Below are 21,041 nucleotides of genomic sequence, written 5' to 3' on the forward strand. Positions count from 1 at the left end.
GTCTTCACTCTCTTCTATACCTATTATCCTTAGGTTTGGTCTTCTCATTGTGTCCTGGATTTCTTGGACGTTTTGAGTTAGGAGCTTTTTGCTTTTTGCATTTTCTTTGACTGTTGTGTCAATGTTTTCTATCTGAACTTTTAAAATGTTCACATTTACATGCTGATTTTACCAGAATGAAAGCAATAAAAATGTATTTCCTTACCCTTGTCTTGCTTTCATAGACATACTATAGCAAGGAAGAAGAGACTTTAGAAGTTGAGTACCAAGGAAAAACAATAAAAAGTGAAAGGCAGTGCCAGTAGTTTAACCCTTCTAAAAGAGCTGCATCCCTCTCACCAGTTCTCCCTTCAGGAACACAAAAGTCATGAAGGAGATCACCCCGATTTCTTCATCAGAAGAAAATATCACAGGCCCACAAGCCAATTCTGTTGAGACAACAGGAAGTGTCACTGTGTCAGTGAGGGCATGATCCAGGAAGAGAAATATAAACCTTGTGTGTTTTATCATTGGCCCTTGGTATAAGAGCTATGCATTAAAACAATGGCATCCAGTTGGTGAGTGGAATTCAAATATTCACATCCATATTGTAGCATTATTTTGCTACACTCTTGCTGAGATCTCAGTATCATTAGAGAGTCTATATTTGTTTCCCTACTATACAGTCTCTTAACCATGTCAGTGTATTTGGCTGTCTGATGTGAGCAGATGTTATGTGACCAAATACTTGAAAAGCACTTTGACTTTTGCTACCTGTCAAATGGTTATGTCTTTATCATGTGATTTGGGTATCCAATGGTCTGAGGAATGTGAGGATGTGAGTAACTGGGACATGGAGAGCATATACATCCCTCATCAGTAGCTCGGAGGCAAGCATATAGTGCACCAGAGCCCGACCTGTGCTAATTAAACTCCAGCCAACCTGTAGAAACACAAACCGTACGTATGCAGTTCACTTTGTGTAACAACCCACTTTAGGGATAATTTTGTCAAGTACTATGTTTTGGAGCAATGGCTGACTTGCAGATTCACATACTTTCCTTCATGAATCAACTCTGGGTGGATTCCCTTCAACCTTCAATTTGTCTGTCAAGTAATGAACAATAGGAAGAGGTATTCACATTTTAATTTGGATGAATTCTCATCCTCTATAGGACCTAAATGACTTCTTATTTTATAGTCACTTTTGTCTAACAATTAATTTAAACAGAGTAATTGATTTAATTATTAAGATAAAAGGCAAATTATATGTCTATCTGCAAATGGCATATTATATATACTAAGAACATTTTCATTACAATAGTAAACATCACTATGAATTTTAAATGGTTGTTACCCACTGAGATTCCTCTATCTCGGTTTGGAATTTAGAATTATTTATCATTAGTAGCAGACTTACAGGATTGGTTTCCTGCTGGAGTCACATTAGATGCAGCTCAGACAACAGAAAAAAACACAGGGTAAAAATGGTTATGTTTTTATCATTTATTTTATCTCACAACCATTAGCCAATTGACAAAAACTCCATTTCCCTACCCCTCCTCAAATATTCCCTTCTTTCTTGATTTTTAACTTACAAACAGTGCCCCTTTGCAGGCCACACTAGCACTCTTGCTGCATTGTGGTAGAATTTAATGTGCCTTATTTTCTGACCTAAGAAATGAGTATTTACTGCTTCAGTTGTAGACAATAAGGGAAAGTAAGATGCAGTTCTACCCTGAAAGTTCTCGAGTTGGGGAAAAAGACTGTAGTATCTTTTTTTAGAGCCATTATACCCTAAATAATGGTGCATGTGCTTGGAATGGGGATTGCTCTATAGACCGCCCTTGTACTTAGACTCTAATGGGGGAAGATGCCATTCAGTAGCCATTATACCTCTTAAGAGTTCAATGAAAGTAACCTGTAATTTGTTGTCTTTAACTATTATGGAAACCTCCCTATCCAACAGCAGGAGGGGGGGTGAGACAGAGGAAGGAATAGAAGGAGGGAGGGAACAGGGAAGAGAAGGAGGGTTAGGGAGAGAAGAAAATGTTGTAGTTATAGGAAACTAAACTTAACTCCCCTTTCCCTTCAGGAATGACTCCTAAACACTAAGAGCTTCAGGCTCTGTGTCTTTTCTGTGTGACATATTTACTTCTGTGGCACTCTGTGCTTGAAGCTCATGCTCATTGTGAAATGGCTTTGTCTTAGGGTTTTACTGCTGTGAGCACACTGTGACCAAGGCAACTCTTTATAAGAACAACATTTCATTGGGGCTGGCTTACAGGTTCAGAGATTCAGTCCATTATCATCAAGGAGGGAACATGGCAGCATCCAGGCAGGCATGGTGCAGGAGAAGCTGAGAGTTCTACATTTTCATCTGAAGGCTGCTAGCAAACTACTGGCTTCCAGGAAGCTAGGATGAGGGTCTTAAAACTCACACCCACAGTGACACACCTACTCCAACAGGGTCACACCTTCTAATAGTGCCACTTCCTGGGCTGAGCATATACAAACCATCACAGGCTTTGTTCACAAATCATGATAAAGAAATAATGGCAGGGAAAGGGTTAACCAGAGTGCTCTAAGGTATCTGAGGCTTTGCTGGTAACCTGTAAGATTTTCCCTCTGGAGCTTTCTTGTTCTCTAACTGAATGCCACTGTACAAAGCATTCCCTAATACAGAATTTCTTGAATGTATGATAGAGAACATTTATTTTAAACATCTTCCATACACTGATATGCTTCATGATGGAGTACAGACAGGCTTGTCCCTTAATTGAAACACATTGATGGGAGAAAAGAAATCTACCCAGAGCCGGGCGTGGTGGCGCACGCCTTTAATCCCAGCACTTGGGAGGCAGAGGAAGGTGGATTTCTGAGTTCGAGGCCAGCCTGATCTACAGAGTGAGCTCCTGGACAGCCAGGGCTATACAGAGAAACCCTGCCTCGAAAAACCAAAAAAAAGAAAAAAAAAAGAAAAAAAAGAAAAAAAAGAAAAAAAAAAGAAAAAGAAAAGAAAAAAGAAAAAAAAAGAAATCTACCCAGAATTAGAAGTGAATGTCCCTGTCAGGTTATTGTTGCTATGAAAGTATTCCCATAATTTTTCCCAAATTGTGTTGTGTACAGTCAAATATTTATTTGTGCCTCATAAATTTGCAGGTTAGCTGGGTTTTGATTGGTCTAGCCTGGCCTCAGATAAGCTTTCTTTCAAGCTATGAATGTGTACCAGTGTTCTATATACCTCCCATAATCCTCAGACCACAGGTTGCCTAAAGCATGTGTATCACATAATGAGAGCTGCAGTCTAGCAGTGGCATACCTTTAGTCCTAGCACTCTGGAGGCAGAGGCAGGCAGATCTCTCTGAGTTTGAAGCCAGCCTATTCTACAGAGTGAGATCAAGAGCATCCAGAGCTACACAGAAAAACAATCAATCATAGTGAGAGATGAATTCCCTCCCACTCAGACACTCTCTCTCTCTCTCCTCTCTCTCTCTCTCTCTCTCTCTCTCTCTCTCTCTCTCTCTATATATATATATATATATATATATATATATATATATATATCTCCATCTCTTAGAGATGGTTAACCTGGAACACCATGGATTTCTGATCCAAATCTGTTGGAAATATGTTGGAAATACCTAAGAACCCAGTGTCTAAATGGGCTTCTCTACCTAGGATTAAAATTCCTTTTGTAGGTCACTGAATTGTTATGTTGTACGTTTGTTCTTCCATCTTCCATTCATAAAAATGCATGTATTCTTGAGTCAGCAACGTGAGTCAGCTGTAAAGGCACTTGTGCCAGCCTGGGCACCTGAGTTTGATCCCCAGACCCCACAAAAAGTGGGAAGAGAGAACCAGTTCCAAAGAGTTTTCTTCTGACTTCCACATTTACATATACGCCACTCCCCCATCACATACAAGTATATCTCGTCCACACAAAATAATACATCAGAAAAAATTATGTACTCTTGCATTTCAACCAGTAAATTTTTGCTTGTTAAGTATTTATGGCAATTTTAATATAAAGTTTTTCTAATCTACTGGGTGTTTGTTTGCTGCTTTGTTTGTTTTGAGTCACAGTCTCACTATATAGCTCTGGATAGCCTGAAATATTCTCTCTAGACAAGTCTAGCCTTGATGTCACAGAGATTTGCCAGTCCTGTGTACTAGTATCTAAGGTGTTCACCCTCACACTGAGCTCGCTAATCTACTTTTCTAACATGAAAGAATAAATGCAAAACAGAAAGAATCATCATTTCTCAATATTAACAAAGGCAAGTACTAATTTTAAAAAATCAGATAGCTTATTTGAATTCTAAAACACCAACATATATACTTTCCCTGACATAAAATACTTATTCATTTCATTTTTATTAGTCATTTTAATACATATAAAACAAATACTATAAATATTCGTGTTGATGGTATGCTGTTGAGGTTCTAATGTCTTATACTGCTTTTCAGATTTATTTGTTTTAAGAGGAGAAGATCACTGGTAGTTGTTTTGGTTGTTTATGTTTCTCTGAAACAGAATCTTACGTAGTCCAGGTTTTTCTGGCAATTGCTGTTTGGCTTAGAATCACTCAGCCTCCCCTGGCCAAGCACTGGGATTACAAGTGCAGAATTCCAGGTAGACATGTTTGCTTGATTCGGTTTTCCTGGTAGTTTGTATACTTTGACCCAGCATTACATTGAAGGTCATTTTATACTGCACAGGCAGTGAAGAGTGGTCATTTCCTGACATTTGTTTCTGGATATTAGTTTAACCTTCTTCTTACTGAAATCAGACTTTTGTTTTTGTTTGTTTGTTTGATTGGTTGTTTGGTTGGTTGGTTGGTTGGTTGATTTTTAGCACATTGTGTAGCTTGCAACTCTTGCTTTTGCTAGTTTCCTTATCATATCAGCTTTTAATGGGAGGGGATGCATGTTAACAAGTAAGAAAAAACCTCAAATATAAATAATTTTTCTAGTTTTCTTCATCTATGTCAGTGGTAAAAAAAATTAACTAATATGAATATCTATGAACTTTGGGAGGTCAAAATAAAGACATAAATTCAAAATAGACACTGGTAAGCTAATCTACATTTGTTTTTCCTTCCATTCAGAGTCCATACCAACATTGCCTACATTTTACTCTCTGAGCCTTTCTCCTACTTATGCTAACATTGACTCATTTTGTTTGTTATTTTTTTTATGATTGAAAACATGGTATTAAATTTGCAGTTAATTCTAGGCAATTTAGCACATAGTTCAGAGCCATGAAAACATATGCACAAGTAACAACACACAGAATGAGTAGATTATATTAAAGAATATATATGTACATATATGCAATAACAATTAGTTGGAAAAAAAGAGGCAAGAATTTGAAGGAGAGCAGAGGGGGATATATAGGAGGATTTGGAGGGAGGAAAAGGAAGGGAGAGATATTATAAAACAACCTCAAAAAAATGGAAAATATAAGCCAATCAAACAACAGCAAATCCTCGTTATCACCTCTGATTCTTTGTTGAAATGTGTACATTATCTACAGGGAGAAACTGTTTTAAAGTGGTTTTCATTTGCCCATGTGCAGATCAACAGGTGTTCTGACTTCTGTCCTTACATTGGCAGATGCTGTAAAGAGAAAAGACAGTTGCCGTTTATTAAAGGACATCCTTAGGCCACAACTTGCCTGTCTTGTGCCCCCTCATCTCACAGCCTTTCCATTTCTATAGTCTCTGAAAAGACAATCAACACTAAGATGGCTCCCTGTTGCTGGGAGAGCCTCTGCTCCCACTGCAGGAGGATACTCACATTCTGAATTTTATATAATCCAATTAACCAAAAACCTTTTATGCTTAAAATAGTGACCTAAGGCTTTTTCAGAGGATTATTAATAATAATTAAAATGAAGTCAGAAAACTAAGTGTCTTGCAGGTGTCCTATCCCTTCACTGCGGTGAAATTTTGTTTATTATTACAAAGGTTTTATCCCTTGAATTCCGTAGAATTTACTTAGGCAAAAGTTAACAATGGTTAAGCTTATTATAAAATATTCTGGCAGAAGTACCAGGTATGGGTTCTTGCTTTATATATAAAAATAATGTTCATTCTTTTCTTTAAACCCTTTGTCTGAGTTTTTGTAACTGACAAAATGATTGCATGTGAAACATAATTCTTGCATAAAGTAAGCTGCTTACAACACAGGCTAATTACACATCTGGGAGGCAAGGCAAAGACATCCAGAGCTTGTTCCTGCTGAGCCCCAAGCACAGCATTTAATGAAATGAGGGCCATAAAAGGTTCAGCATGGATGCTTTCAGGTCTGACCTGGGCTTCTGGGAAATTGAGCATTGGCCCTGTGGGCTGCTGCATTCCCCCAGGATTTGAAAGGCTGGGTTATTACCACTTGCATGCGTGAATCAAGCACTATGCAATATAGGACATTTGCGAGTCTGGATGGCCCCATTTGGAACACTCTTAAACTAATAACAGGGATGCCTTCCTGCCCATCCATCTTCCTGTTGCTCTTTTTTCCTCTCACACCAAGCAATTACTTTTGCTGTTTGTTTTATAGAGGGGGTTAGTGTGTACAGGAAGGTCTGTGCAGGCACTTCTGGTTCCTGTCTCCTGTTCTTAAGCATACCCCTCCTCTTCACATAGCAAAGATGAACAGAAAGAGGTCTCTGTATTGCTCATTGACGTTCTGACCAGTTATGTGTATTGTAAACTGGGCATTTTGCATTCTATGGTGTGCATAGTAAATGCTGAGAGAAGATTATTGAATAGTTGTAGTTAGCAAGGAGTAGCTCTTGTCATTCATGCCGGAGTAGCCCTGGCTCTTCTCTGAATTCCAAATGCAACAAGTTATTCAGTTTGTGGTGTGATGTGTGGTGTGTGTGTGTGTGTGTGTATGTGTGTGTGTGTGTATGTATCTGTGTGTATCTGTATCTGTGTGTATCTGCTGTTTTGTTTCCATTATTATACGTACTCTGATATTTTACACATATGATTTTATATGATATGGTATATATAAATAATATTACAGAAAATAAAAAAATAAATGAGAAGTAACTTTATTCAAGGAATGACATATTTACTATTTTCTATAGCCATCTAGTATGGCATGTAGATTTTCCTATAGACATGATGTGTTGTAAGAACTTGAAGATAACTTGTGAAAGCCTAGGGTTCTAAGTGGGTGGGATGAAGCATTAAAATACCTTTTGAAAGTGTTTAAAACTTTATTTGCCACTTGTCTTTACATTTGCTATTTTTTTCTTTCTTTAATAAAAACAATTCCCATATATACATGTTTGAAGTGATTTCCAAAATGAAACTATTATATATTATTAGGATATGGATTTAATCTAGTACATTGTAATCAACTAAAAAATCAAGATTTAATAGAAATGCCAAAATGAATTATGAGTACTCTTTGTAATTATTGTCTCATGAAACTTTCTGTAGTTGTGCTTGTATTTCTGTGTTTGTGTGTGTTTGTGTGTGTGTGTGTGTGTGTTTGTGTGTGTGTTTGTGTGTATACATATTTGCATGTAGATAGATGGACCAATGGATGAATGTGTGTAGATAGATAAATAGATAATAAAGGTTTGGGTACTGGACCACAGTGCTGCCAAACTTTGGGAAAGGTACCATGACTATTGGTCACTTGTGATGATCACTTGCAGTCTGTCTTAATCAGGGTTTTTATTCCTGCACAAAACATCATGACTAAGAAGCAAGATGGGGAGGAAAGGGTTTAGTCAGCTTACACTTCCATTGTTGCTATTCATCACCAAAGGAAGTCAAGACAGGAACCTGCAGGAGTGGATGCATGGAGGAATGCTGCTTACTGGCTTGCTTCCCCTGCCTTGCTCAACTTGCTTTCTTATAAACCCCAAGACTAGCAGCCCAGGGATGACACCACTCACAATGGGCCCCCACCCCCTTGATCACCAATTGAGAAAATGCCTTACAGCTGGATCTCACGGAGGCATTTCCTCAAGGGAGGCTCCTTTCTCTGCGATAACTGATAACTCCAGCTTGTGTCAAGTTGACACACAAAGCTAGCCAGTATACAGTCTGAGACAACTGTTTCAAAAATGTGAACCCAAGGCTAGAGAGATGGCTCAAAAATTAAGAGTATTGACTGTTCTTCTAAAGGTCCCTCATTCAATTCCCAGCAACCACATGGTGGCTCACAACCATCTGAAATAGGTTCTGATGACCTCTTCTGGTGTGTCTGAAGACAGCGACAGTGTACTCATATACAATAAAATGAATAATCTTAAAAAAAAATAAAAATGTAAATGAAGACACAGAAAATGCACATACTCTATATAATATAGAGAATTAAATAATGCATACAATAGACTTAAGAATATGTACTATGTATAGTTTTCAATAGATTATATGTGTGTATGTGTGTGTGTACATGCATGCCATTAAAGGTTTCTTTTCTACTTCCATAGTTAGCAGTATAATGATATAGTAAGTGGTTGTATAGCATCATGCATTCTTTTTAAAACATATTCCTTTTGTAGTAATTCAGTAATATTGTAAAACATAGAATGAAAAGAAAATAGCAGCACTGCAGTAGTAGTAAACAATCCATTCTAGCAATTTTTTTATTTCCAGCAAGAAAAACTGGGACAAGCAGCTAAGTAGTCAGCAGATGGGATGATCTCTCTCTCTCTCTCTCTCTCTCTCTCTCTCTCTCTCTCTCTCTCTTTCTCCTCTCTTTCCCTCTCTCTATATATACATATATACATATATATATGTATATATATACACACACACATATGGTACAGCATGTCTCTGATACAACTGAAGCATTAATAAATAAAAAGTTCAAAGTAGCAAATGTGTTAGTGTAGTTATATAACTAGCTTCAGAGACTGTACTTGATAGTCACATATTTTGGTCTTAGATTCTTGTACATGTAAAATAAATCATTTAGGGGTTGTACCAATTAATGTACCGTTGCCCACCAGCACACACAGCTACAGACCACAGATACTCTGTTCATCTCATAGACACTGAATACCTGCCTCTGGAAATTAGCTATCATAAACATAGCCAAGAACATGACTATGCTAGTCCATTTGAACCAAGTGTTGGACGTGATCCTGTGGACTTGAAGGCAGGCTCAGTTTGCAGGGTGTTTGCTGTCTTTGAGACCTAGGGACACATTAGTAATAACAGTGCAGCCAGCAACTTCTGTTATGTTTTTTTAGACCCAGGCATTTTTTAATGTGGCTACATTTTTGTAATGTTAATTCAAGGCCAGTGATTTCTCAACTGGATAGAATTTTACCCTTGATGACATATGACAATGCCTGAGGCATTTCTCGTTGTCACAGCTGGTGCAGGAGCAACACTACTGAGCCTACAGGGCTGTGGTTAACTACACTGCATAGGACAGTCCATAGCACAAATGTCTGTTGTGCCAAGCTTAAGGAGGCCCAAGCTGAGGACTCCATATGACTAGCACCTAGTAGAAGCTGTGATGTTAGGTTTAGGGATGCATAGTGGGGACATTTTAAATATCCATCCCATCCTGGCCCTGGGAATATTGAGGACTTTGTGTCCAAAGGATTGATATGTACTGACAAGCTATAAGAGATAATGAAGAGGCAAATTAGAAGTGTGTTTCACAAGTGTCCCTTGCTATGCCCATGTTTTTGGTGTGGAGTTGCAGGTATCTATAGGAGGAAAAGACAGGGGTTCTCCTGACACAAGGTGGAATCATCTGTAGTCTGGATGTGACATTGACCCCAGGTTGGTCCCACCTCTGATGTCCTTCATTAAAGTTACTGACAAGTACTTTATTCACCTCCCCATCTGCTGCAGAATGTTGCCTGACAAGGTGTGAGTTTAATTTTCAGAGTTGCTGTTCGAACCAGGATTATTGGTAGGAGACATTCAGTATATTGATTTTTTTTTCCTTTGTACATTAGGTAAAGGAACATTTATTTCTAAGAGAGGAAATGGCTGTGTTAACTACTGTAATGGCTTCCTTCACCATTGGGAATTTGCCATTATTAGAAACCCCTAATTATGACTTGAGTCCGTTACAGTGTAACAAAGATGGGAAGCATGTCTGTAGTTGGCATAGACTATAAATTGTGTATCATTTTACTTTCATTATAGAAATTAATCTTGAAATGTCCTTGGACTACGTCATGCCATGGTGGGTTGCAAATCTGGAACACAAGGATGTATAGTGGCATAGTAGTTAAGAACCAGGCTGCCGGGCAAGCAACTCATACTTGTAATCCAAATTTCTAACCCAGCACTCCTGAAATGGATGCAGGAAGACTGCCCTGAGTTTGATGCTGGGTGGGATTTGGAATGAAAGCCCATTGTTTAAGAAAAAGAAAAGAGGAACAAAAATATTTTAAAAGAGACAAAATCAAACTCAGGAGCAGACAACAAAACATTAGCAGAGGATGAGAAGAATGGGCAGTTATTGGTAAAATCTACAAAGTTTCAGAGCTCATGAGAATGAACTAGGGATCGTTGCACTACTTGGATGGTGACTGTAACTCATATTGATGGTATTACATCCTTAAAATTCAATGAGAACAGGTTTTAAGAGTTGTTATTTCCATTTTCCCACAAAAATAGGTATCTAGGGATTTGCTTAATATGTTCAATGTTTATGTGTGCATGTATATATTTATATGGGGTATGTCTGTATGTACACTTGGGTGTTCTGAAATTCTGGATTCATGCAGCCAAACCCAGCTTTCACATGGATGCTTAGGATCTTCACTCATACCTTCTTGCTTGGACAGCAAACACATTTTCCTCTGTACTACCTTCCCAGCCTTGTAGACATATTTTAATGTGTAATATACACTATAAGTATAGAAAACATTTGTCACTTAATAACCAATTTACAACATATTTCACAACTTCTTTAATCATAGATCATGGGTAATTTTCAGTGCTTTCACTAAAATGACTATAGGAATTAGACAACATAGACATGTTTATTAACAGCTCAGGACCTTTCAGTAAAAATAAGTAAGAGTCTGAGCCAGGAGTCATGCTGCTTAGGCATCCCAGCACTTCTGTACTTACAAGTCTTGTGGTCTGTTAGCACAGTACCTGGCTGCAGTGTACCATGATCTCTTATCTGTAAAATGGCCCTGATAATAAAGAAACCTTTAGGGTCATAGTGAAGCTGAGTGCTTTAGCATGTGTCAAGTACTTGGAGTGGGTCAATTGTCTCATCAGCAGCCTCTGGTTTGTTGTTTCTATTGTATTTCTGGCTCCTCCGTGTCAGGGAGTTAACTTTGAAATGAAAAGGGAACTATGATTCTGCATGATCTCTATTTTGTTTCCACACTTAGATAACAAATTGAAGGTACTAGAGTAAAACAATAATAAATGTCAATCTTACTAATCAAATACAGTTGTCAAATGCAAACTCCTTGATCATAAAATAAATTACTTGAATGTACAGTCGTCTACAACATGGCATCCCAAGCTGTTTTGGCATATGTACTGACACTGTATACTGGCCACAGGAAATCATGCATTCTAGGACTGTATTTATCAGCTCCTATCCCATTCTTAAACAAAGTACAAGTGTATTTCTTAAGCAGTTTGGTTTTTTAAATCATTTTCTCTAAATAGTACCCAAAGAACTTTCAAGTTTTACACCCTAAAGTGTTCACAACTTATAGTGGGAACAATTGTCCTTTAATTTATAGTTTAATTCTGTATTTCTTTATTAGACTTAAATTAACCCAATCCCAGAGAGGCTCAAAATCATAAATGACTGTAAAATGTTATGGATTCTAAACTAGGTAGATTGGAGGACAAAGGCAAAGACTAGCTGTTTATATTTATAGCTCTGGCATTTCAATGAGGAATCTGAATAGTACAGAGGTATTGGTAAAGAATACCAGTTCTCTATCAATTAAGAGGAAAAGAAACAACAACAAAGCAATACAACAACAAAAGAAAAACAACCAGGGAATTGTAACTTTTGACTCCAGAAATGGATTTGCTTCTTAGCTAATACAATACAATGAGTTAGCTCACACACACACACACACACATCTAGAAAGAGAGAGGGAGAGAGAGAGAGGGAGAGAGAGAGAGAGAGAAACCTACCTACCATAGATTTATTAAATGAGGCAATGCAGTTTCATTTCTTTGAACAACCAACCTTTTGTCAGAATCATTCCAATAACCCTCATATACAAAAAAAAAAAAAAAACGCAATTGAAAGAACCATTTCTTTACACGTTAAATGTGGGTTCTTGTCTCTTTTGTTAGGGGTTGAAAATGTCAGGTCAGTGGCTCTGGCTATGATCAGACCCCTTAATCCTGTTTTAATTATGGGTTCTTTTGCTACTTCTGATTTTATACGAATTTGAGACTGACATCCAGACACTAGTGATGATGTTTTAAATACTCAATTTTACAGAGGAGCCACCTCAAAGTGACCTTAAGACGAGAGTCTCTAGACGTAATTACAGAGAGGAAGTAACTGCCAGCCTAGCCTGAGTGGATGGTTTTCAGGAGTATCTCATTTTCAAATTTTCCAGTTAAGCACTTGTGGCCCTTTCACATTCCTGCAAGCTTGAAGAGGTGCAGGAGGGGCACTTAGGCACTTGTCACGTGCATACCACGTGCCGATTCTCACAACTGTATAACTGAAAACCCTCTGTACTGGGTATGACTAGCCACATACTTCTCCCAGGAGAGCTGGCCATAAGCCTGCCCTTTGCCACCTTGCTCTGTCTGTTTGGAGACTAGTTTGCTGGTGGATTGGTGTCATTTGTCATAGAGGACATGAATATTTATTATGCATAATTACTTTTTTATTGCAATCTAAGAGCTTATTTATCTTTAGGGGGCTTTGCTATACAAAGATATAAGCTTAAAGCATGATTTCTGATAAGGTGAAATTAAACTCAATTTCAATTAAATTTAATGGATTTAAATCCATTAAAAACATTTCTCTAACTTTAAAATGAACTTTTTTCTGTGCTCTGTCCCCTATTGATAATCTTCACCAATACTATGGCTTCTATGCTAAATGATATATCTCAAATTATATAAGTAGTATTTCTCCAAAATTTTCACAAATTTCTATATACTAAGATATCCATGAGATAGAATAATGTCTAGGAATATTCTGAAACCTGACATTGGTTGAGTTTAACATCCAGCCTATTTAATTATTTAAAATAGCCTACTGAGTTCTCAAGTGTTTACAGAATGTTTCAAGTTTTACAGTTTGGCCTCATAAAGCTGTGGTTTTTTTTTTGACCATTACTAAATTCTATCCCCAGAGAGCACTTTGTGGTGTAGTAGATATGATGGTTGTATGTTACAGAGGGTAGGAGGGTGGGTACCCTATCTTTGGCAGGAATCTAACTCTTGGAGTTCCAGACACCTCCTCTTGCCAATTGCTTCTGCTTTAGGTCATCTGAGAAGGTGAACTGATAATCAGCCCTCCTCTCTTCACTCTTCCCAACAGAAAGGAGAACCTGATTGTTATGCGCTCTCCCTGGAGTCAAGTGAGCAGCTCACCTTGGAGATCCCCCTGAATGATTCTGGCTCCGCTGGCCTTGGGGTTAGCCTGAAAGGGAATAAATCTCGAGAAACTGGAACTGACTTGGGGATTTTTATCAAATCCATCATCCATGGAGGTGCTGCTTTCAAGGTAAGGGTGTGATGCTTGCCTGGGCGCTGGTACCTGGGGTTGGGACTGTGGTGCTTGGAAGCCCAGACAGAGGCAATTTCTAAAGGATGGAAACCAGCCCAGATTCCTCACTTAGGAAGTCAGGAAAGTTTGTAGTGCTTATGAGCTAGCTCTGTGCTTTAAGATATACTGCACATAGAGCAGCAGCTCTCAACCTTTAGTTTGCAACCCCTTTGTGGGGTTGCATTTCAGATGTTCTGCATATTAGATATTTGCATTACAATTCATAACAGCAGCAAAATTGTAGCCATGAAGTAGCAACAAAAGACTTTTCTGGTTGAGGTCACCACAACATGAGGAACTATTGTAAAGAGCTGTAGCATTAGGAAGGTTGAGAGCTACTGATGAAGAGCCTTGGGCTTGGTATCTAACAAAACCTCTAATGAATGTTAACCATTGCAAGTGATCTTCCTGTTAACTATGTGTATCCCCTCTTACCAAAGGTGAGAGGGCCTACTTAGACTTTACTAGAATAATCAGGTCTTAGCATTCTTGCTTTAGGAAAGTACTGTCGTTCTGTGCCCCCTATTTCCACTTTTTCTTCAATAAGCTGGTGTCTCCTTCCTTGGAGCATGGGACTTGTACTAGAGATAGGCAATTCTTTGATTTATTCTCCAGTTCAGTCAGCTTGTGTCACATGATCAATAATCATGAAGGTTCAGTGATTTGACCAATAAGCTTTTATTTTGTCCATGACTCTGCAGGGCAGCTACTGGTGGTAGTAGAGGTTCTAGTACAGGCTGGGTGTTTTCTGTCACATTGTGGGTCTACAGGTATAATATGTCCTACATATTTACCAAGCCTTTAGCATTAGGTTAATAGATATCAGAGGGCTAGTAGCCATGGGAGATACCTTACAGTGGTTGGACTCTGAAGGGTCGCACTGTCACACTACACAGACAAAGTTGGTCAGAATAGTCCTAAGACTGAATCCAAGGTCAAGGGAAAGAAAATATGGTCGCCACAGTGAAACTGGCAGAAGTGTGGGTGTGGAGATGAGTAAAACAATGAGGATGTGTCTCAAATATGACAAGCAGGATGGGTGTGGAAACCAAATGATAACAAGCATCAGCATCCATAATACTGATGGCTTTGCATATGCTAGGTCCCATGAGATGTATTTAAAATGGAATCTCTAATTTTATTCATCTTCACATTTTTGTTATATCATTTTTATCAATGGGGGATTGTACATGACAGGGATTTCAAGGCTCCACTCTTATGAGATAACCTAGACTTGCTGAATACAAAATTGGACTCATAGCCTATGCTACACTGCTTTAGCGTGAAAACAATTCCAGACCATCTAATTGTGGTCATCTAGTTGCAGTCAGGGGCTACTCCCTGATAGTTTTGCGTTATGCTCACCCTCCTTAGCAAGCTGTCCAAGTGTCTGCTTTGTTTAAGGACAGGTGCTATGCTTGTGGACACTCACTGTTATTCTTCTCAGTGCTAATGACAGCTCTTCTTGCAGAATTTATTCAAAATAAAATTGAAACTGAGATGACTTCTTGGAAATTAAAAGTAGACATCTTTGCTTTCGCTTTTGTTTTTTAAATGGGCAATAACTTCAGCTCAGGCAGATATTGGTATGTCATTTAATATGTGAATCTGTTTGTGTAAGTGAGCAGTTCCTTACCTAAGCAGTTTCTAATAGTCCTATTTCTCGCAGAGAGATTTCACTTTACATTTATGTAAATTTTCTTCCTGACATGCGTCTGCTGAGTCAGACCGTCACACCATTGTAAACTATTGGACAGCATATTTATAGCTGTTCTTAAACAGTAAGCAGCATCAATCATGACTTTTGCCTTGTTGTGAATGGTTGGTACCCATTTGTCTTGTTTACCTCATTCAGTGTGCAAAACACAGGCCTGAGCTTTATTCATAGGAACCCGATTAAGACGGAGGAAATTGTACTTTTTAATTTTTTTCCTGCTAGTCCAATAATCCACTGTTACTCCTCAGAAAATTGCCACCTGTTCCATGAATCTGGATTAGGTCTTACAAAAATTGTTTGGAGACTTTGTTCCTGTCCTGGTTGAAGAGAAACAAATGTAACAGACTGTCCTGTCCCTGGGGCAGGGAAGCTGAGCACTGGGGACATCCATGCTAGCATCTGGCCCTAGGATTTTACCTGAAATCAACAAAGTAGTTTTTTTTCTACTGGAGCAATCTTTGTCTCCTAGCCCTTCATGCCACTAATTGCTTCTCAAGGTGTTTTTCCCTTAAGGGAAGGTGGATTGCTGAAAACTAAACTACTTTGAAAAGTATGACCAAATTCTTCCTGTGGATTCTGAGTGCTGTATTCTCCTGAGAGTGTCTGTTGATATAAACAAAGGCAGACCGGCTACTGCCAGATGTAACATCTCAGAATGTCTCTGATTCTAACTGAGGACCTTTTGTCTCTTCTCTCACCTACCAGGCTACTGCTTTTCAAGCCTCTCTGTTTCCTCTTTGGGTTATTTCTAATAAAAAGGCAAACCTCTATTTGCTTCTAGATGCATGCAGCTCTTTGGGTGCTCTTTGGGGAACAAGCAGGACCTTGAGCTATTTTCAAGGCAAGTTGAATTGCAGGGCTACTGTACTCAGAACTCTCCAAATACTTAACTAACTCAGAACATTGAATAGACTATGTAAGACATCATACCCAAGAAAATAAGGGGGGAGTAGAGAGAGAGCCCAGAGATTGAGAAGTGATAGCAGAAAGACGACATCCTGTTGTCAGGCTCGGTCTCCACACACATCTACACAGCAGGGATGCGCAGGCATACTATAGCTCCATCTTTTTGGTGTATACATTCATGCAACACAGACACACAGACACACATAAAAAGGGGGGGGAAGGGAGGGAGAGACAGACAGACAGACAGGAGTGGAGCAAGGGAAATAACACTCAGAAATGCAGTCTGTAGTTCCTTGCAGAAGCCTCTGAAGCCTCTCTGTGAGCTGTATCACATCATTCACAAAGTGCGTGGACCACACCAGCACCAGGCTAGCTCTTGGAGTACTGATGCTAATAGGCTTCCACAGTGTACCTGTTGCTGGCTTCTGCTTTTATTTTCCTTTCTGTCATTCTTCCTGGGCATTGTACCAAAGGATACTGTAACTACCTCTAGAAACAAAGTATACTGACTATAAGAGTATGTTAGATTCTCTGCAGACAAGAACCATAACTGGGGTGAAATTATGATGTCCTTGAGGAACATTCTTTTCAAGTTCATATTTGTGGTTGAAACTTCAAGTAAAATGTACTGTTCTCAATATTAAATGGAAAGAAACATCAGTTCTGCATTTGGAAAAATATCCCTTTTTCCAAATCTATGTTAATGCCTGACTTTGTATTTCTCTGGGGTCACACAGGCACAGTCTAATACAGTCACTTTGAAGACTTGCTAAATATTTTTAAGTTCAATGACTCTCCTCTGCTTTGCTTTTAATGAACTATATTATATAAAATTTAATATATTTTATTTTGTTATTAATTTTATATTTATTGCTTATAATTACTTGGGCTGCTATTTTCTGAAATGATTTTTAGAAAAGATAATTTTTTATAAATTTAGGGAAGATGTAAACATTATCATAAGCAATATATCATATAGGTTCTGGCTTATACTTTTAACATTTTAATATACTGATATTAGGAGTGGAAGATACACTACTGAAGCCCTGAAATCATAACATAAAAATTCAAATTTAAGAACTTTTTAAATTTTAAATTTTATTTTATTAATTTTTTTTGCTAAGGGAAACAAATGTCATATATCCGGTAGATGGATTATTTAAGGACTCTTAAACAGAGAGACAATGCATTTAAGAATGTTACTCTATACAAAAATAATTTAGCCCAGTGTGTGCTTAATAAATACTACTTGATGATGGTGAAATTAAGTATGAGAAAAATGCCTAGCATAGCTAATTGCCAATGTACGCACCCAGAATGTGAAATAGACATCATTTAAGTAACTTGATTCTGCGTGCTCAAGAAATTTGGAGTGATTCTTCTCAAAGGTGTAGAATTTCATAGAGTCTTCACTATTTCAGAGTGGACATGAGAATTTTAACTAGTACAAGTATTCACAACAAGCACTTTCCTGTGATCAAGCTGAAGGGGAAGACCATGAATATGAGCAGTAGATCTGGAAGTAAGGACCAGATATGAGGTTTCTACATAATGGGGAGCATTTAGTGGCATCACACCCTCTTAGCAGAGTCAGCCCAGAGCACCCAGCCTGAGTCATTTTCACCTCTGTTTGCCAGTATCTATAAATCATGTGGCATATCTATAATTAATGAATCCAAAGGAAGATAAAAGGGACAGCTTTTAAAGGATCACTGATGTTAAATGATTTCTTCAGCCCTCCATTTTTCTGAAAACTGATACATTTCCTACCTGCAAGAAGACTTTGAGGTGTCACTGGTAGTTGGTGGCATTCAAATTTGTACCTCTAACAGAGATCTAGGCAGTCTGGGCTGTGAGCAGCTACACTGTATATCTTCAGCTCCACAAACTGAGCACTGATAAGTGGTCCTCAAATAAACCAAGAGATTTGTAATCGACATATGTAGTAAGAATTTTATGATTTTATGTTTAATAAAAGGATATCACTAGCCAAAAATATAAGGAAAATACTTGTGGGTCACTTTTCTTTTAAGGCCTTGAAACTCTTAGCAGGCATTATTAATTCATGTCATCATTTGTGCATTTAAACATCAGGACTTCACAAAATGGTCATATCCCATACTTTCTAACATTGTACCGTTTCATCTCGTGTCAGCCTCCATTATTGCTATGCCTGCCAATCTTTATCACTTCTGACATTTTCATGTGTGCAAATACAAATAAAAAGTGCATTTGGTCTGTCCAGAGCAAGCTTTGGAACTCTATCATCTCAGTGTGCATTTTGGATACCATGGATCACATGAAGCGTGAAAGCATGTGTGATGTCATAGTCTTAAGGAAAAAGGCAATCTATACAAATTGATCTATCATGATGATGGTGCTTTGGATCTAAAATTAGTACCTATTTAAAAAATAGTTTATAATTTAAATGTCCTTCCAAAATCCCATGGTGGCGTGCAGCTTACAGCTAGGGAGCTCTTTTAGAGGAGGGGGCCTGATGGAAAGTTTACATTCACTGAGAATGTACCTTAAAGGGGCTGTGCAGCCTGGACCTCTCCTTGTTTTTCTTTTTGCTTTCCCACATATTCAGGCCATATTGTGTTGTCTCTCCATTGGCATAACTGCTCCTGGAATAAAACCTGACATTTTGCTAAACTTGTCCATGTAAATTATGTATGGATGTAGATAGGTAACAAAAGATGAGTACCTCAGGTAATTCTCATCATCCAAAACTAATAAGCATACTTACTCCCCACCCCAGAAAAAAAGAAACCCAAAAGCACAGAGAAGAAGAAGAAACTAAATACAATAAAGTTTCAATGGGAAAGATCTCTGAGATTCTAATCTGTTTATGCATTCGTGCAGAATTTTCCTGATTCATGTATAACACATATGCCTTAACCAGCTTTCTTCATCTGCTTTTCTAGGCCAAAGTAAATTAAGAGTACAAAATCCAGAAGGAGATAGGAAGGGATGGAAAGGGAGTTGAGATGACAGGAAACAGGAAAATGTAAAACAAGCACCACAGAATGTTATTACCATGCTAGAGCCCGGTGAATCCGTCTGAGACTCTAAGTCAGGCCGTTTCAAACTCTCTTGCTGTGAAAATGGCAAGAGTGGCTATAGGAAGCTGTAAGTCGCAACATTTGTATGTATGTCCAGAATTTGTCCAGGGGTTTTAAACAAAAGAGATTAATTAGGCTATATCTTTAAAGTATTATATCAAAATGATTTTGAGTGTGTGTGTCCCTATGCTCTGAAGAAGATCTTTTTAGTTCCCTTGGAAATATATCTGAATACTGAAGATGCTGGGGGTTTATTGGCTTGCTCCCCACAAATGGAGTGGAGTTCAAATGATAACTGAATTAAAAAAGTTTACAAATAGAGGAGTGAGTGAAGATGGGGCCAGTCCACAAAAAGTAACAAAACCAGCCTTGGCTCATCAATTCTTCTTAGGTGCAGTTTATAAATTAAATGGTTTCTTCATTATAGATGAAACTTACACCAGTCCCCATGTACCTGACTAAAAGATTTCTTTCAAATGACTCTATTTAACAAGCACTTCTTTAGCCTCTAGAGTGAGTTAGGCAATCTATAATAAATTAGAGGCACAGAATAAATCTCATTCTATAATGTAGGAAGCTAAGGATACTAAGCTAAATGTGTGAGAAACTGATTCCATGAGGGTAGCATTAGACAAATAGCCATAATAACAGGAAGGCTGGGAAAAGGAGTTAGTTGTTCTGGAGAATAGCTGTTAGAGCAAGATGGCTGCCAAGCCTTGCTAGAGAGGATAGAGAGCTATCAAATACATGCAAAGGAACTTTGGGAAGGAGGAAGCATGTGGACAAAGTCACATACATGAGGAAGGGCTCTCATTGGGAAGAGTAGCTCTCTTCCTTCAGCTTAGATGTGTTAGGGCAGATGATGGAAATTGAAAACATCTCACATGGGTATGGCAGTGTAACGTGACCATCACAGGCATCCAGCGTGGTCCAAACTGCTTGTTTACTCATGTCCTTTTTGCATTCCCCCCAACCCCCAAGACAGGGTTTCTCTGTTTAGCCCTGGCTGTTCTGGAACTCACTCTGTACACCAGGCTGGCCTTGAACTCAGAAATCCGCCTGCCTTTGCTTCCAAAGCACTGCCAAGCTACTCATGTCCTTTCAAAGTTACTTGAAATTACAACAAACTGGAAAAACACATTTATGTTTTGTTTTGTTTTGTTTTGTTTTCAAAATTTCAATAAGTAGATATTGTCATAGAGTAGTTTTAGAGCTTTCAAAAGAATTCATTTGGGGAAATTGTCTTGCTAATCAAATGCCACCTGCCTAGAGTATCCACTGCTCCAGGGGACAGAAACTGTGAAGTGTGACTTTGAGGCTTGGGCCCTGGGTGTTGATAATATCTCAGGAGGCCTTACCAAGGGTCCTGTTAGAAACATGCAGAGGCAGGAGCCAACATCTGGTCATGATTAATCCACTCAACACCCTAGACTAATGTGGATTGACCTTGGGCCGTAGCCAACTCTTCCTGGGAAAGCCAGCTTTTATGCTTCTGGAATATTCTGCTGAGCCCCACTTTTTACCTAGACTTTCTTAGTCTCTCCTTTGCATCACTACAGTTTTACATAAAAGCAGACCAACAGAAGTGCACCAAGCCACGTAATGTCACCAGATCAGAACAGAGGAAGTAGTCAGGAGCTGAGTACCAGGAG

At 38.4% G+C, this 21,041-nt stretch overlaps 1 protein-coding gene across 3 annotated transcripts in view; it reads left to right on the top strand.

Annotated features, from left to right (window-relative positions):
* The window catches only part of Pard3b (par-3 family cell polarity regulator beta), a 997,480-nt gene that overhangs the window by 552,216 nt on the left and 424,223 nt on the right, over positions 1 to 21,041 (top strand). For all 3 annotated transcript variants that reach the window (XM_031367697.1, XM_031367695.1, XM_031367696.1), the window contains exon 11: positions 13,474 to 13,659. In XM_031367697.1, coding sequence (XP_031223557.1) covers positions 13,474 to 13,659 — 186 coding nt within the window. The remainder of the gene's footprint in view (positions 1 to 13,473; positions 13,660 to 21,041) is intronic.

The sequence above is a fragment of the Mastomys coucha genome, unplaced genomic scaffold (assembly GCF_008632895.1).
Source record: "Mastomys coucha isolate ucsf_1 unplaced genomic scaffold, UCSF_Mcou_1 pScaffold14, whole genome shotgun sequence".
Lineage (NCBI taxonomy): Eukaryota > Metazoa > Chordata > Mammalia > Rodentia > Muridae > Mastomys > Mastomys coucha.